The 19,093-nt window shown below is 43.1% G+C and overlaps 1 protein-coding gene and 1 long non-coding RNA gene across 8 annotated transcripts in view; one reads left to right on the top strand and one right to left on the bottom strand.

The window, feature by feature from the left end:
• Positions 1–19,093, bottom strand: part of Cut (homeobox protein, cut) — a 138,322-nt gene that overhangs the window by 67,787 nt on the left and 51,442 nt on the right. For 4 of the 6 annotated variants that reach the window (XM_070296307.1, XM_070296309.1, XM_070296310.1 and 1 more), the window contains exon 1: positions 854–1,057. The exons of the other annotated variants lie outside the window; for them this stretch is intronic. In XM_070296307.1, coding sequence (XP_070152408.1) covers positions 854–1,042 — 189 coding nt within the window. In that variant the 5' untranslated portion in view covers positions 1,043–1,057. Of the gene's footprint in view, positions 1–853; positions 1,058–19,093 lie in introns of those variants that run through there. 6 annotated transcript variants of the gene reach the window in all.
• LOC138933533 (uncharacterized) overlaps positions 1,653–19,093 on the top strand; it is a 314,831-nt gene continuing 297,390 nt past the window's right edge. Inside the window, exons 1-3 of one of the 2 annotated variants that reach the window (XR_011446980.1) lie at positions 1,675–1,727; positions 1,823–1,927; positions 2,265–2,469. This is a non-coding gene — a long non-coding RNA (uncharacterized lncRNA). Of the gene's footprint in view, positions 1,928–2,264; positions 2,470–19,093 lie in introns of both variants that reach the window. The other variant, XR_011446979.1, reaches the window with a different exon arrangement.

Below are 19,093 nucleotides of genomic sequence, written 5' to 3'. Positions count from 1 at the left end.
CAGTACTGATTCGTGTCGCGCCATCCATATCGTGCGATATAAATGAGCAATATATTGGCATGATACTCTTAATAAATTATATTGCTATAAGTTGCGATGTAAATTCTTTCCATCGCCGACGTTCGGTGAACTAGTTTCAAGATTAATTAACCGACGAGCGAAAAATCTCTCTCGCTGTCTTCGATCCAATAATAATAACTGATAACAGAGACGTATAATATTTTGTAATTCACGCTATTATACACGCGGTTTAATTCTACGACGCAAGTCGGAATTAACGATACAGACGGTTTGCGCTGTATGGAAATTTTTCACGGCGGTCCCGATCGTTAAATTACCGTTGCGGAGCCGTGCGACGCGAAATCAATCAATTCTCGCCGGCTGCACCTAATTTCGCGGCTACGAAAAGCTGGCAAAAATAGAAACGGCGGCCCGCCGAGCCGTCATGCGAGATCGCTTTGATATTCTCAGCGCAGGAAATAGCGAGCTGGCGTCGCAGTTTCTTAGATCCCGAACATTGTAATGCGCATACTCCGCCGCTCTCCGTAATGTAATTCTTTAATTCTGAAACCGAAATTTGAAAAGGTTTATGTATGTATATCAAATCACTCCCCCTCCCCATAGGGGACATGATTAGCTTGTACGTAATCGAAAATTGCCTTTCTCTTAATTCCATGTAGCAAGTACAATATTACACGTGGTTAATAATTACAGTAGCAACTAGAAATATTGTATATATCGCTGTCAATATATGTTTATATGTTTCTCTGTTAATTGACGTACGTAATTCAAACACAGTTGTCGCTGTATAATGTGCCAGTCATAATAATTAGCCTCGTGTGTCATGGCGTACCTTTCTGTTGAAACCGCTCGTGCATATCGGCGTGTAAAAGCACGACGCGCTGACAAGCGCGACGAAGATGTAACTCTCTCTTTCCCTCTCTCTCTGTCTCTCGCGAAGAGAGACCGTTAACGACGAAATACTTTCGGCGACTGCATCTGCCTTTGCTAGATCTGTGGCAAAGCGCTCGTTAATTAGCATGCCAATCGCGACGCCTGCCGCGACGTTACCTCTTTACCGTTGATGTTACCGCGACCGTAAAGCACAGACGACTGTTTTAAGAGAGGAGACACATGACGCGAAATCGAAGCTTTCGCTCGAAAAAACGAGCAAAGTTTTCGTTGACACGAAAATAAAGATAGTATCGCTAACGTTAAAAGTACAGAGAGGGGATGATTACCTTTTTAAACTTCTCTCCGTCATGTATCTAACAAACATTGTCCCACGCTTCTTCTCCCGCACTTGGACATAAACTATAGCAGCTTTCAAAGTAACTCGACTCGATTCAGTAGCGCCTCCTCTCTTCCATAGACGTAGTAATGCCGCGCGTTCCGTTCGTAAATGCTGTGCGCGATTTAGAAAGAGGAGAATAGTTTCGCCTATTCTCTTTCTCTCGCTCTAATGCAATACTTGAACAGAGATAAAAACTCCTTCTCCAACGTCCGTACGCACGCGCCACATGCGATTAGGATAAGTACGCCGATCTATTACACTTGTACATACATCTATGGTCTCTTCTTCGCACTTTTCTCGCCGTCTTCGCGACAGTCCGATAGAGGGCGCTCAGGAAGGGACTCGCGACCGTTAGTAATTCAAACAAGTTATAACGTACGCGTCCTACATCGCCCGTGTCGCGACGTGAATCAACAATTTGTCGGTGTAATCGGTGATTAATCGATATATTAATGATACTTCTTCTCGCCGAAACATAAGTACGTTTCGCTTCGCGCGCGTAATTATATCTTATTCTATGGTAAGCAGATTTAATTCGAGACTAAGAGCACAGACGACGTCATCATCATGGTGTACGTGCTTTTTTCACGAAAGTTCGGTGAGAACCGTGTGAAGCGAAATCAATTCTCTTTCGTAAGTCCGAATTACGTATATTAATAATCTCGATTAGAATTTAGCGATGTAGATAAAGAAAGTGGGTTATTCAGGTTAATGTATGATAGTATTAATTTAGAATGAAAGATATATATATATATGAAAGAGACAGAAAGAGAAAGAGAGAGAGAGAGAGAGAGAGAGAGAGAGAGAGAGAGAGAGAGAGAGAGAGAGAGAGTGCACAATTACTGAAAATAGAATTGTTAGTATCGGAAAATTTGGCATTGATTGCTCGAAGCGTGAAAAATCAGTGTAAATAAAAGCCAATGATATCTCAATCGGGCGACTCTTCTTACTTATTGGATTTCTTTTTCAGTTTATGTAAACACGAATATCGCCGAGTAGCGGCATCGCGGCGTGTATCGATCTGCATGAATATGTGTGACGTCTCGCGAGATACACATATGGTGTCGCGATCGGACGGAAGAAGCGAGGACGAGACGAGAGCGTGCTGCGCGGCCAGTATCTCGGTGACAAGGAGAGAGGAGAAGGAGAAATACAGAGGCACCAGGCTACAGCAGGCAAGTAATGACCCATTGTTTCCTGCAAAAAGCCTTGACGATGTTATCGATAATTGCGAAATGATACGGGAAGCATAAATACATATCCGAGCCGTAATATACGGCTGTTCTAATAGCGGATGCGTATCGATAGCTGCCGTCTGGTGGCACATCCTGCGTATTTGTCACGTGGACATACGTCAGGAAACGATGCGGGGACTGGAGATTCCGAGGACTCGCGGCGCAGCGAGACAGAGAGAGACTCGAGAGAGGATCGCCGATAACGATCGTCCTCCCGCTCAGAACGATCGTTATATTAACAGCGGAAGTCGTTGGAGGATAATGGTTTTCTTCAAACGTCCCGAATGCGATCGAGCGTCGTAACGCGTGATTCAAGCGCAAAAGATTCCGACAACGATGATTTGTAGCATCGAAAAACGCGTATCGCGTCGATGGGCATCGCGTTATTATATTACACTAAATATTCAACCATCGCAAATAAGCGCGAACGGCGATAATTTGTAATTAAACCGCATTACGATGTACGGCTAATTTATATTTCCTACCACTACATTTCTCCATTGCCGGAAATGAGACGAAACGCACTTTTGCAAAAAGCGTAATATAAGAATCGCATCGTGCGATACGCTCTAATGTTTTCGCTTTAATGAAAAACGATATGAATATAAATTAAATTGCAGCAGAGATATATTTTTTCTCGACGTTTAACATTTGCTCGAATAATATTGTTCCATATTATATCGTAATAATATTACAGTTATAAGTTAAATAGAAACTTTTTCCAAAATCTTTACGAGTAGCCGTTGCTAAGAGTCGAAACGCCTAATAATGATATTAATAACGAGATCGCGATATTATATCGGGAATACTAAATTGGTCGTGCAACGTTAGCGCGCGGGCAACTTTACATTATTATCCTATAGCGGCAATATAAGTATCCCCGTTATAGTTTCGTAGAACAATCGATCGCCTTCAACATGACGGATGTCTGTAAAAACTGACGTGGTTCGGTTCTGTTGCGTGTATGCCATATAAGGTACCGAATCATTCGCCGCCGTAGCCGAGAGAGAGAGAGAGAGAGAGAGAGAGAGAGAGAGAGAGCTCTTAAGACCGCGTTGCCCGTAGCGATATTTTACCGTCGAATTCGTAATTATTTTAATTGGCCCCAGATGCTAATTAATGACCTAAACATATGCCGCGTTATATAGATCCGACCCGATAGGGCAACCTATGCCGCCATCACCCCGGAGGCAGGGGATCGGGGTGAGAACGCATGTGTTTGTCATTACATGCACTACGACGATTTTATCGCTTCTGAATAACATCCTCTGCCCTCCCCCCCCCCTCATCCCCTCCTCGCTCCTGCCATCCCCCTCTCGCCTTCCGCTCTACACCTTTCGTATCGGACACAGAAAGCGTCGATCGCCGATTAAAATAAAGTGCTTTCGCATCAATTTGTAATGTCGCTGTCCCGTCGAAAGGGATATAAACGCTCGTTAATCATTCGATAAATTTTTAGCGTGCATGCGCATGTAAAATTGCGATATTACATCGATTTCATTGATCTGACACAAACGAATTAACCTTTAACTGATCAAATTATGTGATTCTAAGATTACGCTGCCTCGTTTGAGAACTTTATAATGTCGGGATAAGATGACAAACTTGTCGCACTCGTCGTTGCATCGTTCGCGTCAGCGAGAAAACGTATCGAAAATTGCCGAGAGCAGCTGTGTCGGGCCGCGAAAGGAATGGCGAGCGTAACAAAATACTCGAAGCGGATTTCGTGACACGATCGAATTACTTCGTTACATCGGATCGGGGATTGGGGAGGCGGGGGGGGGAGGGGGAAGTGCCCGTCGTCCTCGTCTATCATTACGAGACGCTACTGGCAGCCGCCGATTTCGATTCGATCGTCCGACAGCATCGATTACGCTATCTCGACGGTTCTTCGAACTTGAAAATGAAAGAGACGGGCATGTGCCCGGCACTCTTCCTTCGTACCGGGTTGATCGCCGTGCGCTGCGTTGAATCGAGCCTCGACGTTTCGTCTCGGCCTCGACGTCCGTCTTACACCCCTTTTGCAAATTGACGGTTATCCGACTTGCACGGTGCCCGACCGCGCCGATCGATCGACACTCACCGATTCGACATAGGAACGTAGGGGAATCTCGGTGCTTCCTGCACCGCGCGCGGCGCGAGAACTCGTAACTGCGGGATTACACCTATACACGGTCACGCACTTTGTGCGATCGCCGCTTCTATCGCCCGGGACGAAAGTCGAAAGAATCGATTTCCGACGCGCTATCGCATTGTGCACATAATGGCCGACTGTAAATGCGTCTGGATGGGATACGTTTTACTCGTTACACCGGAGCTATCTTTTATTGTCGCGGTATTAATTTATTATCCACAGATCCACTGCTGTCGTTTATTTTTAAAGTTTTTTTTTTTGCCAGATTTATTTCGTAAACATTTTCATTTCGCGTGAATAAATGTGCAAAAACTTGAATAACGACGAAACGATAGAAAAATGATAGTATAATATATTCTCGAGGAAAAATTATAGTATAATATATTCTCGACGGTTCTGAAAATTATGAAAATAGACGAATAGGATTTGTATATCTTCGAGATTGACCGATGGGATATTAATCTCTTCGCAGTCAATTTCAGGTAACTCCGGAGAATAAGATTTTTCGACTCTCGTCGTCTTCTTCCTTTTTTTACCTTTCTCTCTCAGCCGTCGAGCAAGGAAGATTGAGAATAGCAAAAAGCAGCGGCTCTTTCAGACGACCGCCATGGCGAGAGAGTCAGGTTTACCTCGGATCATTATAAAGTCTCAAGGTTTAACAATAAAAGCGCGACGGCGATTTAAAATTAAATAAAGCTTGTACGAAAAACTTCACCACTTTACCGCACTCCCTTTATAGATAACTTTTATGCAAAAATCATCGTTTGTTACAATTTAAGAGTAACTGAAACTATCGGTTGTCTTTTCACGCGATGAAAAATATATATTCGCGTGTAGGTTGACAAAAGCACGTTCGGCATTTGCCCCGAATCGAACGCCGAGCATTCTTTGTGCGTCGAACACAGAATCCCGAATAGATCACGCGCCTTCGGTCGCGCTCTCTCCCATCTATTTTTATCTGTGCGCCCGGTATCATCGACACCATTCTTCTTTTCCTTCGTTTATTTCTCGCCGGTTGACTAATATAAGAGGCACGGGGAATTCCGAGGCAAACGAAATCGCAGATTTGACCGATCGCTCGCGCGAAACGTAAATCACAGATAAGACGAATAATGAACGGTATAATGAGCGCAATAAAATGTCGCGTACGGTGAGTCGTAAGATCTTTTCGAATTCGAATGTCAAATTTGCGGGAGGTAAGAATCGCTTAGACGAATGCCGCTGACAAAAATAAAATCTTACGCTATTGCTAAATCGATATATATGCTATTATTATCGAATTTGCGGTAGAGAAAAAAATATTCCGGCGATGTTCCGCACATTGTGGCGCAATTATGTTTTTCGCACACTCTTGCGTGACGCTTATAGCGCTCGACGTATCATGCGTATAAAAATATATCATTTTTCCTTTCATCTTAAAATAGCACAACTTTCCTTCCAACTATGTATGTATATTTAAAAAAACGTGTCCATAGAGCAGCTGATAGAGCGCATTTCATCAATTCTCCGATATCGCCTTTCCGTGACAAACAATGACAAACGAGTAATCGTGGAAAGCCCGAAGTAACGTCGCGGTAGGCGAGTAAATTTATGCGGGCATAAAGAAGCGTAACGCGTCACTTTTGAGTTACAACTGCCCGGTTATAACGCATTGAGATCGCGCGCGCGATTCATTGAGGTTTACATACCGCGTCTGTACGAGCAAATCAAATCACGGATTAAATGTCGTGACCTATATTTCGGTCATCCGCGCTTCGATCGTGTCTGAAGGTTCATTAAAACTACATCGATATTTTTACGACAGATGTTCGGGCGAGTTAAAGTTACCGTCGATCGATAGGTCGCCGCTGGTTGATCGCGCGTCGCAATGGCGTCGCGGCGACGGATGCGTAATCGCGGTTGTCCACGAAAATCCCTCGCCCGATCGGCGGCAAAAGGAGGCGACAGAGAAGAAACAAGGCAAATAAATACAGATAGAGTAGGAAAGGAGAGTGTCTTATACCAGACGCCTTTATAATCTCCCACAGGATTGCGGGGGAAGAGAGTGAAAAGGAGATGGGGATACGCGGATCAGCCGTTTATGACTACCGGCGTTGTTATATTTTTTTAGGAGAAGGGGTTTGAGAGAGAAATAAAAAGAGAGAGAGATAAGGGAGAAGAAAGATAGAGAGCAAGAGAAGAGCGGGAAGGCCCGCGATATTTCAAATTTTCTCATTACACCTCGAGGTGCGAATGATCTCCCTCTCTCTCCTCTCTCTCTCTCTCTCTCTCTCTCTCTCATCTTTCTCACCCTCCCATGAATCTCTCCCGTTTTCTCTTCGTCCCTTCCTTTCATCCTGCTTCGTCTCTGTCCTTGCCGTTTGCTCTATCTAGCGCAAATCCTCCGCGCCACCGATACAACGTGGCGTCATTCCATCCCCCAATCACCTCCCCACAATCCCCCTCTTCAATCTCACACCAACCAGCCATCAGAGTGAACCCCTCTTGTATTTATTATTAAGATATCGATCGGCTCTAAACCCTGCGTACGTACTGCAATATGCGGCTGGCAACGCGGGAGACATATACGAGAAGTCGCCGAAGAGAAAGTCAAACGACTTCTTGCGAGTGCCCCCTCTCCCTCTCTTTCTATCTTCAGTCATAGTCATTCTCGTTAACGTATCGTGCATCGTTTATATGCTCGAACATCACAAGCGAAGAACGCGTGCGATCACTGACCATGTCGCTACGCTTTCTCGTTACACTTTTAAACGATAACACGCAAAAGTAATGATATTTCACGTATCATTCAAATTAATGGATTATCGCATTCTCATATAACAACGCGAATAAGTATTTCTGTTCAGAGTTAAAACTGACGAAACAGACGATAAAAAATATTCAATATCGTATGCAGATATAAATCTATACAAAAAATTTACGTATATAAATAATGTTTCTCAATATATCGTTTAATATAGATTTTATTTATCAATGGAGAGAAATAGAAAATTATATCTATGAGATGAATCTCATATGATATATCTAGATACAATATATCAGAGATCTCATAGAATAATAAATGCGCTATCGTATTGTCTTAAGAGAGACACTTTTCCAAGGGTCGTCGACCGTTTGCCGCGCTCTTTGCTCTGAACACACGCATATGCGCGGGCTCTTAATAGCTAAGGACGATCGTCCATGTGGTATAGGGAGCAGGTTCCCACGTGCGCTGCTTCGGACTAGACGATGCAATCCGTTACGCGATGGGAGGGAAGAGGCGGAACGAGCTTTTCGAGTACAAATAGAAGAGGCTGTCTCTCTCGATACTCGGACGCGTCGGGACGGCAATATTTAAGAAATGTCAATACGTCGTTCAGCCGGGGGTGTCGGTTGAAGAGTTTTGAACGGAAGCCGGGAACGGATAATATACCAGCGGCTGTGCGGCAAACCAGCCTCGGGGCATTGGTTAAAAAATAAAGGAACGCCTTTGATGTTCCCCGTTGTCCTAATGAAAAATTAAAGCCCTTTCTTAAACATCATTAGACACGAGCACTCTTTCAAGTTCCTAGTCTCCCTTCCCCCCCCCCATCTTATCTTTGGTCTTTCTTTCCTCCCACTTTGCGATACGCCCGAAGCGTCCAATCACGGCCTCTTGTTTTGGATTTGCGTTGACGTCGCCGATGCTTCGAAATACGAAAGAGAGACAGAGCCTCGCAGCGAGTTCCGAAAATACGCTGATATCGACATAATAATCTACGCCTCGAGCCAAGATCGATAATGTCACTTTATCCAACTATAATACAATCAACATCTATATTGCTAATGCATTAGCAGTTGCTATTGAATTCTAATTTGACGTATCTGCATAGTACCATTATGTAGCATTACGCATTGCAGCGAAATGAATCTTGTATTTCCAAACTGATGTGTAAGTCACTATGAAATTAGATTGAGTTCGAATAACGTTAAATCGATCTAATATATTATTCTCATCTTAAGAATATTTCTATCGGAAAATATATTTCAAATTTTATCTCTACGTCACGCACGCAAAGTCAGAGTCTCGATATAAACGCTTCATAGAAAGAAATAATGGGATTAATGGCTAAAAAAAAACTATTCCTTCATCCTCGATAATGAAACGATGGAATTCCCCGATTCAATTTAACGAGCAATGTAAACGTCCGGTTGTAATATATGTAGTATCTGAACACGCTTTTCGTGTCTCTCCGTCTGCAACATTGTAGCGAGTTATATCGGTGTCTTTGGAATGCATAAGCGCGACAGCGGCGACGAAACAGGACCGGATATCTTCTCACGCGCGCTGCACTAATAAATCATGATGGCAGGAAGGAAAAAAGATTGGTGATCATCTGCCAAGGAGAGCAGCAGCAGAAAACATGAAGCGAACCGTTGCGAGGGGGATCTTTCTTTCTAGCGGTTTTCTCGCGTCGCGACGGCGTTGATTTTCTCTGCCAACGCAAGAAGAACAAAAAACCTAGTCTCGATGACGTTTCTCTTTTAACGGTTGCCGAACCAAACTTAGTTTTTCGAGAAAGAAGTAAAAAAAAAAAAAAAAACACTTTGTCTTGTACTCATTAATATTGTTAATTGTTTTAGCGGAGAAATTTGAGTAAAAATCAAACTATGCTTGCGATGATCTTTCCAAATTATTTTATAAATTGATAGAGAAAAAAGAGAGCTTTTTATATATTTTTTAAAATAACAGATAATGAATGAGATGATAAATATCGCGTATATCATACTATTCATGAAGATTCCTTCGATATTTTACATATTACTCACCAACTGAACAATTTGTATTATACAACGAGGATCTACCATCGAAAAATTGTCCGCGCAAGGGAAGGCGGGATGACGCGTCCACGTATACGCGAGGAGAATGCAGACGCTAGCTGGGACAGACGCCATAAATATCGGGGCGTTCTTATATTTTCATCACGGCCATCATTAAAATTTATGTTATGATCAGAAGTGCACGTATATATCAGAGGACGCGTACCGCTGCGGCGGCGTCGCGTCGTTCGCTGCGAAAAAGAGGGTGAGACGCGGGACAGAAGAAGGGATGGGTGGCAAAGCCTGAGAGAGAGAGAGAGAGAGAGGGGTAGGTGGTAATATTGTAATCTATGTGTGGAAGAACGCGCGGGAAGAGAAACAGAGGAGAGATGAAAAAGTAGCCTGAATGGCAGGCACCCCGTTGTAAGGGGGTAGTTTTCGGCCGGAGCGGCACGCCGTGGCGAGGCGAGGAGGGGAGGGGACTTTCGCGCGCGGGGGCGAACGCGGAGAAAAGAGGAGCGAGAAGGGTGGCGAACGGAAACAATGACGTCTATACCAAATCCCTGTTCTTCTTTTTTCCACCCGCACTTCCTCACCTCCTATGACTCTCTGTCTCTCCCTTTTTCTCCTCCTTTTTCTCTTTTCTTCTCTCTTTCAGCTCTTTCTCTCGCACACGTACGCTCGTTTTTTTTTTTTTTTTTCCATCTCCCTGTCTCTTCACCCGCGGGGTGCCATTAGACCCCCACGGCGGTCCCATAAAAATATAGCCCGTATTGTGCTCGCTCAGGTACCGATCCTCGCGCACTAAAAGTAACCTACTGTTTCCCGCGCGCGAGATGTATACTTGTACACATGCGCGCGTCTGTCTATCTATATGTGTACATTTATTTGCGTGTCAAGTTACCGGACATCGACGACTTTAATACCGGAGACGATCGTTTGTGAACTGCGGCTCTGCGTTAATAAGCTTTTTAATTGAGTATAATCAGGCTGTCGAGAGAAAGAAAAAGAGAGAGGGGGAGAACAGCCAGCTGCGCTGCCATACTCGTAATAATATTTTATGTACGTTTTTTATTCGTCGGGAGCTTCGGGAATGTCGCTTGCGCGCGAATAGAACGATTCCGACATATACGAGCAGAATTACCAGTATTGATAATTGTACGTCGTAATAACTCGTGGAATCTATAAATATGTCCACTCGCAATAATGACGAGTTTGTGGTCCGATGATAATATTCGAATATTGTTTTACGTTGGTCGCCATCAACGCGTCGATCGGCGCGCAATTGAAAGAGCAAGACATGTTCGCGTTTCGAATGTAACGGAAATAATTTCATGTTATTAATTATACTATTTTTTGAAAAAGAAAATTTAATTTATTTTCGTAAATTTACAATTTATTTGCGCGTGATATCAGTTGATTAGTTCCAGATTTGCAAAACTCATCGAGCGTAGAATAGATCCGGCGAGTCGAGAGAATCGAGAGAATAATAACGCGGAATCTCAGGGACCGCGGTTCAATTGAAAAAAAAAAGAAAAAAAAGAAAAACAAAAAAAGAAAAATAGTATGCAGTGCAAAAACCAGCGTGAGCATCTGAACGACTGGCACCGTGATCAGTCGGCTCAGGACAGATCACAAAGATGATTCGCTTTTGGCGGAGGGCCATTGTCGTCCGTTGGACCGAGCAGAATCGAAATGGCAAACGGTAACTCGATTGCTCGGCCTGCACACGGATTGCGAATTATTTCTCCTGTGGTGGCGTGCTCATTCCGCGGCCAAACAATCGTGATCGATTCATGCAAATTTCAACAATCGTCCCATCCCCTTCGCCCTTCTCTCTCTCTTTCTCTCTCTCTCTTGCCCTTTCTCGTTTTCCCTCGCCCCCGCGGCCCTGCATTCACCGTCCCTTTGCTGATTCCGCCGCGCCGTATATCGAGTCCTCCATTGTTCGGAGCGAAATTCGTTTCTGTACGGCACGAGCCTCGAGTGTTTTCCTGGCTACACGTGCGGTCGATCGGCTAACCCGCTAACTTCTCTTCTTTCGTAGAACCAGAAAAAAAAAGAATACCGCGTACAATCGCGAGCAAAGCTCGAATCAGAGTTAACGCGCGAGAAGTAATGTCGGAGATGATTAAGCGATGGCAGGTTTTTAAAAATTTTTGTCGAGGTATTGTAATTTAACATTTTCTCTACCACTACTCCAACATCTTATTTCTTAATAATACGATGTTGCTATATAAATTGTGAATATATAATTATAAATATTAATATTATAGATACTAAATGAGAATATAGTATCTGTGAGATTCTTGTCTAACTTTTTCAATCAAATGTATATTTAAATTCTACATAACAACGGCATACTTTAATGCCTATAATCGAGCCTCTCGCTCAATCTCGGAATTAAAACGTGAAGAGTAATCACGCCGTTACTGCGTAATCAAACTTTATAATACCCCAGGAGAAATAAAGAAAAATAAATCGAGTCTTAACAGGTTAATAAACGTCTTCTCTCCCTTCGTGAACCTCCCTCCCCTCCTCCCCCCCCCCCCCGCCATCATCTCGTCTGCTCGTTACCTATCTCGGTCTCATTCCTCTCCCCTTTCAGACCCGGTCCTCCTCCGCACTTTTGACGCTTCGCCCTGGAAATCCTTTGATTCTCATCTTTTCGGGAGGCTTGGAAACGTCGATGCGCCTCTTGCATGAAAAGGGGTTCCTCCCAGGACGTTCCCTGATTGGGACGATAAAAGAGGCCCCCAGTTAAGCGTGGAAAGGGTAAAGGGAGGAGAGAGGGAGGTAAAACACTAATTAGTTATCAAAGGGCGAGGAAGGGTTTGGTGACAAAATAGTAGATCCTGGAACGAGGAACCCGCGCACCCTCTTCCACTACGTAACCCCACGTCCACACTCCCTCCACCCCCACCCCCTCCCTCTTCTCTTCTCTTCTCGCTCGTCTAACGGATATACTACCACCATAACCCCAACCTTCGTTCTATCAAGCCCTCTCCCCCGCGCTACACCGCGCTCCTCCTAGCACCCATCCAACACCTCCGCATTCCCCTCCGTCCCGCTCTCAAGTCTCCTTTCACCCCCTCCCCCCCTTCTCTCTATCGCTCTCTGTCTTTGGATGGCATCCCCCACAGTGTCTTAATACTCTCGGGAGAACGGCCCTGTATTGATTTTCGAATCATTAATTCTACGTCTAATCAGAACTTGCGCCAGATATACGTACGCGTGCCCGTGTGTGCTGTACGTATACACGTATATAGGTGTACAACGCTGAAAGGGGGGTGGGGGAGGGGGAGGGGGATTGGGACTCCGGCTGATGACGCCTACGATACTGGCGGATGGGAGCCGCGTTTGCTCTTGACTGGTGGTACGTCAAACTCCGGACGCACACCGCGAGCGCATGCCGATATACGCTGACAGATTTGTGCCGACGAGTATAGGTGATTCATAAGTAGGAAGGCGGTGCGCGACTTCACCGATTCAGTAGAGTCGACGAGCGAATCGAGAAATCGCGCTGTAATATGCAACTTCGTCTTAAAGCTGGCGCCAGACTATGCGCGTATTCGCAATTCGTGATTCGTAATTCGCGATTCGTGAACGGTATAAAGAAATCTGATTGGTTGAATTTGACGAATCATCCATCCACACTATTCGCGAATTATAAACGAATCGCGAATATGCGCATAGTCTGGCGTTAGCTTATATAGCGACCAACGTCAACGAATGACGACGGTCGATATTACTTCGAATAGATCAGGAGAGATATGAGAGGCAATGCAAGATATACTATATATTACTTACTTAATTATCGAATGAATGTAACGTATAGTTTATTTAATTAATATTTTATTCTGGTTTTCTACAGTTTATTATAATTTCGCAAATTTAATAAAACAGTTTCTTATAATTTCGCAAATTTAGAAAATGGATCGTTGACCCATAACCGAAATTCAATTCCCGAAGCAGAGCGGCGTCTATCTATCCGATCAGGTGTTTGTCAATCCGACGAGCGTGATTGAAAGCATTGTACGGAAATACCCGATTGGAAATTCATTCCTGGTCTTCCTCGGACGAAGAGTCCCTCGTTCTATTCTCGACAGATAAATTACGTTATAACGATCACATCAGTATTCTCGACATTGTGCATCAATAATTAATTATATAATAATTCATTCTAAAGATATGTTAAAAAATTATTAATTTATATTTCTCAAAAGTTTTTTTTTTTTTTTTTTTTTTTAATTCCTAAAACTTTATTCTTAAATAATGTGACTCGTGTTGCGCGCGGACGGTTATGAAAACACTCTAAAGCGTTAAGCGTTTTGATTTGTATTCCTTGGGAGTGTTTGCGCCAAAGATCAAAGCAGCATCGAATTCGTGAATTCGGCCAGAAATGAAAGACGAGCTGCCTCGTGACTCATCGACCGTCGACGATTCTCTCGACTCGAGTTAGTCACTGCCCGATTTCTTCTCGATGGAGGTGCGTAAATTCGCGATATCGCATGAAATCTATTGGAAGGTCGATTCCCGGAACGAATCATATATAACGTCGCAAATAGGCCTAATTATAACGATGACTAACGCTGACAAGCGAGAGTTGACGTATGCAGCGCCGATCGGCCGCAGTATTCTACCCGATTCGAATTGTCTCGCAATTAGCCAGAACACTCTGGTAGCCGATAATAAAAAGTAATTGCCTCGCCGTCTTTGAAGCTCATAAAAACAGCAGCTCGTATCTCTTTTGCTCGATTCGATAGAGCCATTAATCGCGTTACAAGCTTTATTATCGGCGAATTAATTATATTGATTTATCAACGAAGGGAGAAGGGGAAGACAATTAGGGCAAGTAAATTAACAGAACAAGAATAGCATATATACGTTTCGCGCACTTTGATAATACATAATTAATTTAACGCATTACCACACGGGTAAAATGATCGGATTTCCGCGCGTATATATAATATACAACGAGAGAACGAAACGCATCAAGTTTCGTGATTGCAACGCGGTGCAGAAGTCGATGGAAATATTTTAATAGGATCGTCAGCGACTTTATTAACATGGCGCTTGTCCCCATCGGGGGCTGTTTTATCTCGCGAAAGAGAAAACGGTTCGAAAGCGAATTAATTCGATCGCCACGCCACGGCCGGCATCTATACGCCGCCTCGCCATAACAGATCACATTAAAATTCATTCGTACGGATAATACTAATTAACCGAGAGAGATCGGGAACTCCCCGTAGGAGTTTCCGCGACGATTACCGACCCGGCCGCGTAAGAACGGGCGTTACGCACCTAACAGTGGAAAATTGCCAATTTTCCCGATAATGAAAACTCCCGTCGTGGTTAATTCAATTCCCTTAATTTCTCCGCATTGAATTCTACCGAGGAGCTTAGAGCAAGCGCGCGGCGGAAAGATTACGATTGGAAATGTTACGATTGAAATCACTTGGTCCGCCCGGGCACCTCGCTAAAAGAAATTTCGTTCACTCGCTCGTTATTGCACACGCCGTATAAATTACAAGGCGATTGCGCCCGGGCCGCGATGTCGCGAAATCGCGATGTCGTTACAGCGCCGTGTAATTTCCCAATTCAATCTTGCATTATCGAAGTGGCCGCATTGCGTAGCGAATCAATTCTCCTCTGTTATGCATTGTGTTTGTGATAAAATTATGTGATAGAATTGTACGAACAGACATGACGATGAATACGATTATATGAACATTGGATGTTTGACCATTCATATCACGGTTTAATTTATCCTCCAAACTATCATTTTCCGTTAGCAATTTGATATCATTCTTCTATACTTATACGCAACAATTGTTTTCTTTCACTGTTAACTATGTTCGATGATTCGCGTTTATTCGGAATTGATTTATTACCGGCCAAGATAAAACCATCCCCAAATGATATTGATATAAGATGAGTTTGCCTCTATCTCTCTCTTTTTTTTCCTCACGTTTGACGCGATCACAAACAAAAGTACGATTTATGTTCGCTTCGAGAACGAAACGTCGTTATACATTGCTGAGATATGGAAGAATTATAATACCTATTCTTGATTTTGTTGATTTCTCATTTTACACAACAGATTATACCGTCAAGCGTCTACGCATTAGATCAGTACCGAGTTATATTATGTCGCAAAGTATATATTTGCTCGCGCTATCGAAACATTGGGAGAAAATTCGCAGTATTTCTTATCATCTGTAATGAAATATTAAGCGGAACTAATGTTACCGATCGTCCACGTGTGTAACGAGCGATATCGAAAGGATGTTTCGAATAAGCGATATCAGTCAGCATAATAAATAAATTAGTATCGTTTATAATTTATATCAATTAGAACGAAGGTTCTTGTGATCGATGAACGATCCCTGTCAATCTTGTCCACTCGTAATACAGATATTAATAAGTGAAGTTTTTCGTGTCTGTTGTTCTGAAATATTTAAACACATTAACATGAAATTTTCTCGGATAAAATTAATTTTGCACAAACCACATATCTGTCGACCGACTCGATTAATCAGACTTGGAGATCGATTTGGCTCATTATTGTAATAATATATACTCGATATATATTTACTTACATGTGCAGTATTTCTTTTATTAAACAACAGTAAATAAAGAAAAAATATTGTCGACGTTATATATTCCGTTTTTAAAAACGAGTAATATTCTAGCAATTCAAATTTTCCGATGCAAGTCGCGAGACACGTTGACCGCAAGTGTGATGAGAGATCAACGTCGCGCCTGAGTGTATCGAACGAATATCGCACATACACCTGCAAGTGTATAATTGAATGCATTCAACACACGACACGCAATCGATGCGGTATCGAGGACAGGGGGCGGCCTGGCGAGAAAAACGGGGGTGCGTTGGCAAAGAAGAACGAACGCAGGGGGATTCTCTATCGATTTTATCCATGTTTTAAATTATTACCCGCTCATTATGGCCGTCGTTCGTAGGCGAAGGGACAATGTATCGACGAACGGAAAGGGTTAAGGGGATAGCGAACCAAGTTTACCGTGACTTTTTGTTTCGACGCTCGTGGGTATCGAGACGAGCGAAAAGACCGAGAGGGAACGAATAAAAGGACGCGGGGATAACGATAAACGGCAAAGGGTTACGGGGAAAACGATCTTGTTCTCGGTAATCAACCTGTCTCCTGAGAGACAATTTTTTTCGGGCTTTCCTCCCCCGTCGCAATTATATGCGTTGCGACGTACCGAATGCGTGGCTGCGTCGAGATAAAATACTCACGACGAGAGCTTCGCCCTCCATTGGGACTCGTTGTAGCGTGGAATAGTGTTGATTTCATTATCGCGTTAATTCGTCTCAGTAATTAGAGAAATACCGCATAGAAGAAATATTTTTTTGCGCAATAATATTCGCGCAAGCGTTGTATTAGAAACGAAGAAAGGAAATTTTCTCGCACGATAAAATGAGGCCTTTCAATATCGCGGAAAAAAGTATCGATTCTGTAAAATCTCAAAACGACTCGCTCCATTTGACATTATTACGCGATCGCAATTCGCGACAATTACAAAATAATCGCTAGCGAACTTTCACAGAACGTGCCGCTCGCGTTTCTCAGTTCCATCGGCTAGATCCATCGTTGCGACGTTGCAAAACTTATCGGCCATGATCTAATTTAAAAAATAAAAAAAAAAGAAACAAATAGGAATGATCGATGAACTGGCACGCTATCACAATTTCCAAGCAACGATCAAGCCATAACAGGCTTCGAAGGCCGGCTATCGAGCGACTTGTGAGACGCGGGGCGACTTGGATTTTCACGTCGCAAGAGAAACATGACAGGCGATAAAAGATGTAGAAACGACTATAAAACGAATATAAGATGAGGGAGAAAGAGAGGACAGGGAGGGAAAGAAAGAGAGAGAGAGAGAAGATAGGAAAGGAAGTATGGAACTGAAAATCGTTCCTACCGTCGGGATTTCAAAGCTATGGACGCGGCTGATGAGGGTGGTAATAAGGCTGAAGAGCGAAACTCTAGGGTTCGAATCAAAGGATTGCCAAGCTGTATGGCCAAGCGAGAGAGGAGAGGTTAGTGAAAGTGGAGAGGGGGAAAGGAATGGCAGGAAACTCGGTTAATTATCTTTATCAATCATTATAGAAACCCATTCCTCGAAAAAGTGCCTTTTTTTCTCCTTCCTCTTCCCACCCCTTCCTCCCCCATATCACAGTTATGATTTTATCGTCTAGTTTGCGATGTATAATCATAACACAACGTATACAAAAGTAAGAATATTACCGGATACGGGCGAATAAAAATGTTAAATGTTATTTGAGTGAGAGTTAATTACACCGTGCGTTCTCTCGCGCGATCGGAACGGAATTGGAATGGAATTATTACATTCGCGGCTGCGTTTCATTTTTCCGATTGACGAGAAATAAAAAGAGCGAATATTCGACGACCGGTAGATACTTGTCATTGTAGGCATTTACTATTTTTTTTTTTTTTTTTTTTTTGCATGTTATGGGGTTTTGTTTCGTATCCCGTTCCGCTTGTATCTTATCGGAAATATATTTGATCTCTCCGATATTTCCTTTCGTCGATATATTTCGACAAAAATTCCACGAGAGGATTCCTAACAAGAGTGTTACATAACTAAAAATAGCTTACTTTTATTATTATTCAAAGAGTATTAATTTTGATATTTTGTACTTTAACATTTTTTCAATTCAAACACGATTCAAATTTTTATAATCTATATTGAAATTAAATCAAGATCTTTATAAATTTTAATCAATATATTTATAATTATCAATTTATTTATATGTTTTTTTTTTCCATGTATACATAACAGTTTTTATAACGATATTTGTCTAAAGTCAAATAGCTTTTAATTATCGTCTAATTATCGACGCACCCATTCAATCTTCGTATGATCACGATACGTATCGTCCAAAGGTTACACGATACATTTATTCTGGATCATCGCGAAAGAGAAATGCAGATCTTTGCGCACGCGTTACTCAGTTCAATGCATGCACCATAGACACCCCACGCATTCAAGGGAGGCGTCATAAAACTATCTGTCAATCTCCACAGCTGATCGCAGTTTTGAATCGGAAAAAAACTCAACGTAAAAGAGGGAGGCCAAAAGAGAGAAGTTTAGCTGGAAATAAAGGGAGGTTGGGTGCATCATCGTAGAGATCGAGATAGAGAGAACGGCGGATGATCTGATGGTAGGATAGAGAAAACGGAAAGGGGATGGAAATTCGAATTGCAACGCGATATTCTGTACGGGCAAAGTTACGTACGAGACGAAGAGAAACTTGCCATTTTCGTTGTGGATGGAGGAGAGTGAGTGGGGTAGCCGGAAAGGGTTGAAAATAAGCGATAATGCGCCGGCTTTACTTAGCTAATTAGCGCTTCTCTCTCTCTCTCTCTCTCTTTCTCTTTCGTGTTCTCTCTCGCTCCCGCCTGCTTCGCTTTGCCGTGCCAAGTGAGTTCTGTCTGTTCATCCTGCATCCAGTTGGAGTCGATCCTTCACTCTTTCCCTTCTCCCGCTACCTCAGTTTCCCCCCTCCCCCCTTCTCCCCCTTCCCCGTCCTTAGCGGCCCGTTTTTCCTCCGTTCCACACCGCTCGTGCCGTCCTTCCTTTGGGTGT

This window comes from Polyergus mexicanus, unplaced genomic scaffold (genome assembly GCF_030449975.1).
Source record: "Polyergus mexicanus isolate NDT 795.1 unplaced genomic scaffold, iyPolMexi1.0 SCAF_5, whole genome shotgun sequence".
Classification (NCBI taxonomy): Eukaryota; Metazoa; Arthropoda; class Insecta; order Hymenoptera; family Formicidae; genus Polyergus; species Polyergus mexicanus.
The sequence above is the reverse complement of the archived record's forward strand: the minus strand, read 5'-3'. Positions and strand labels throughout refer to the sequence as shown.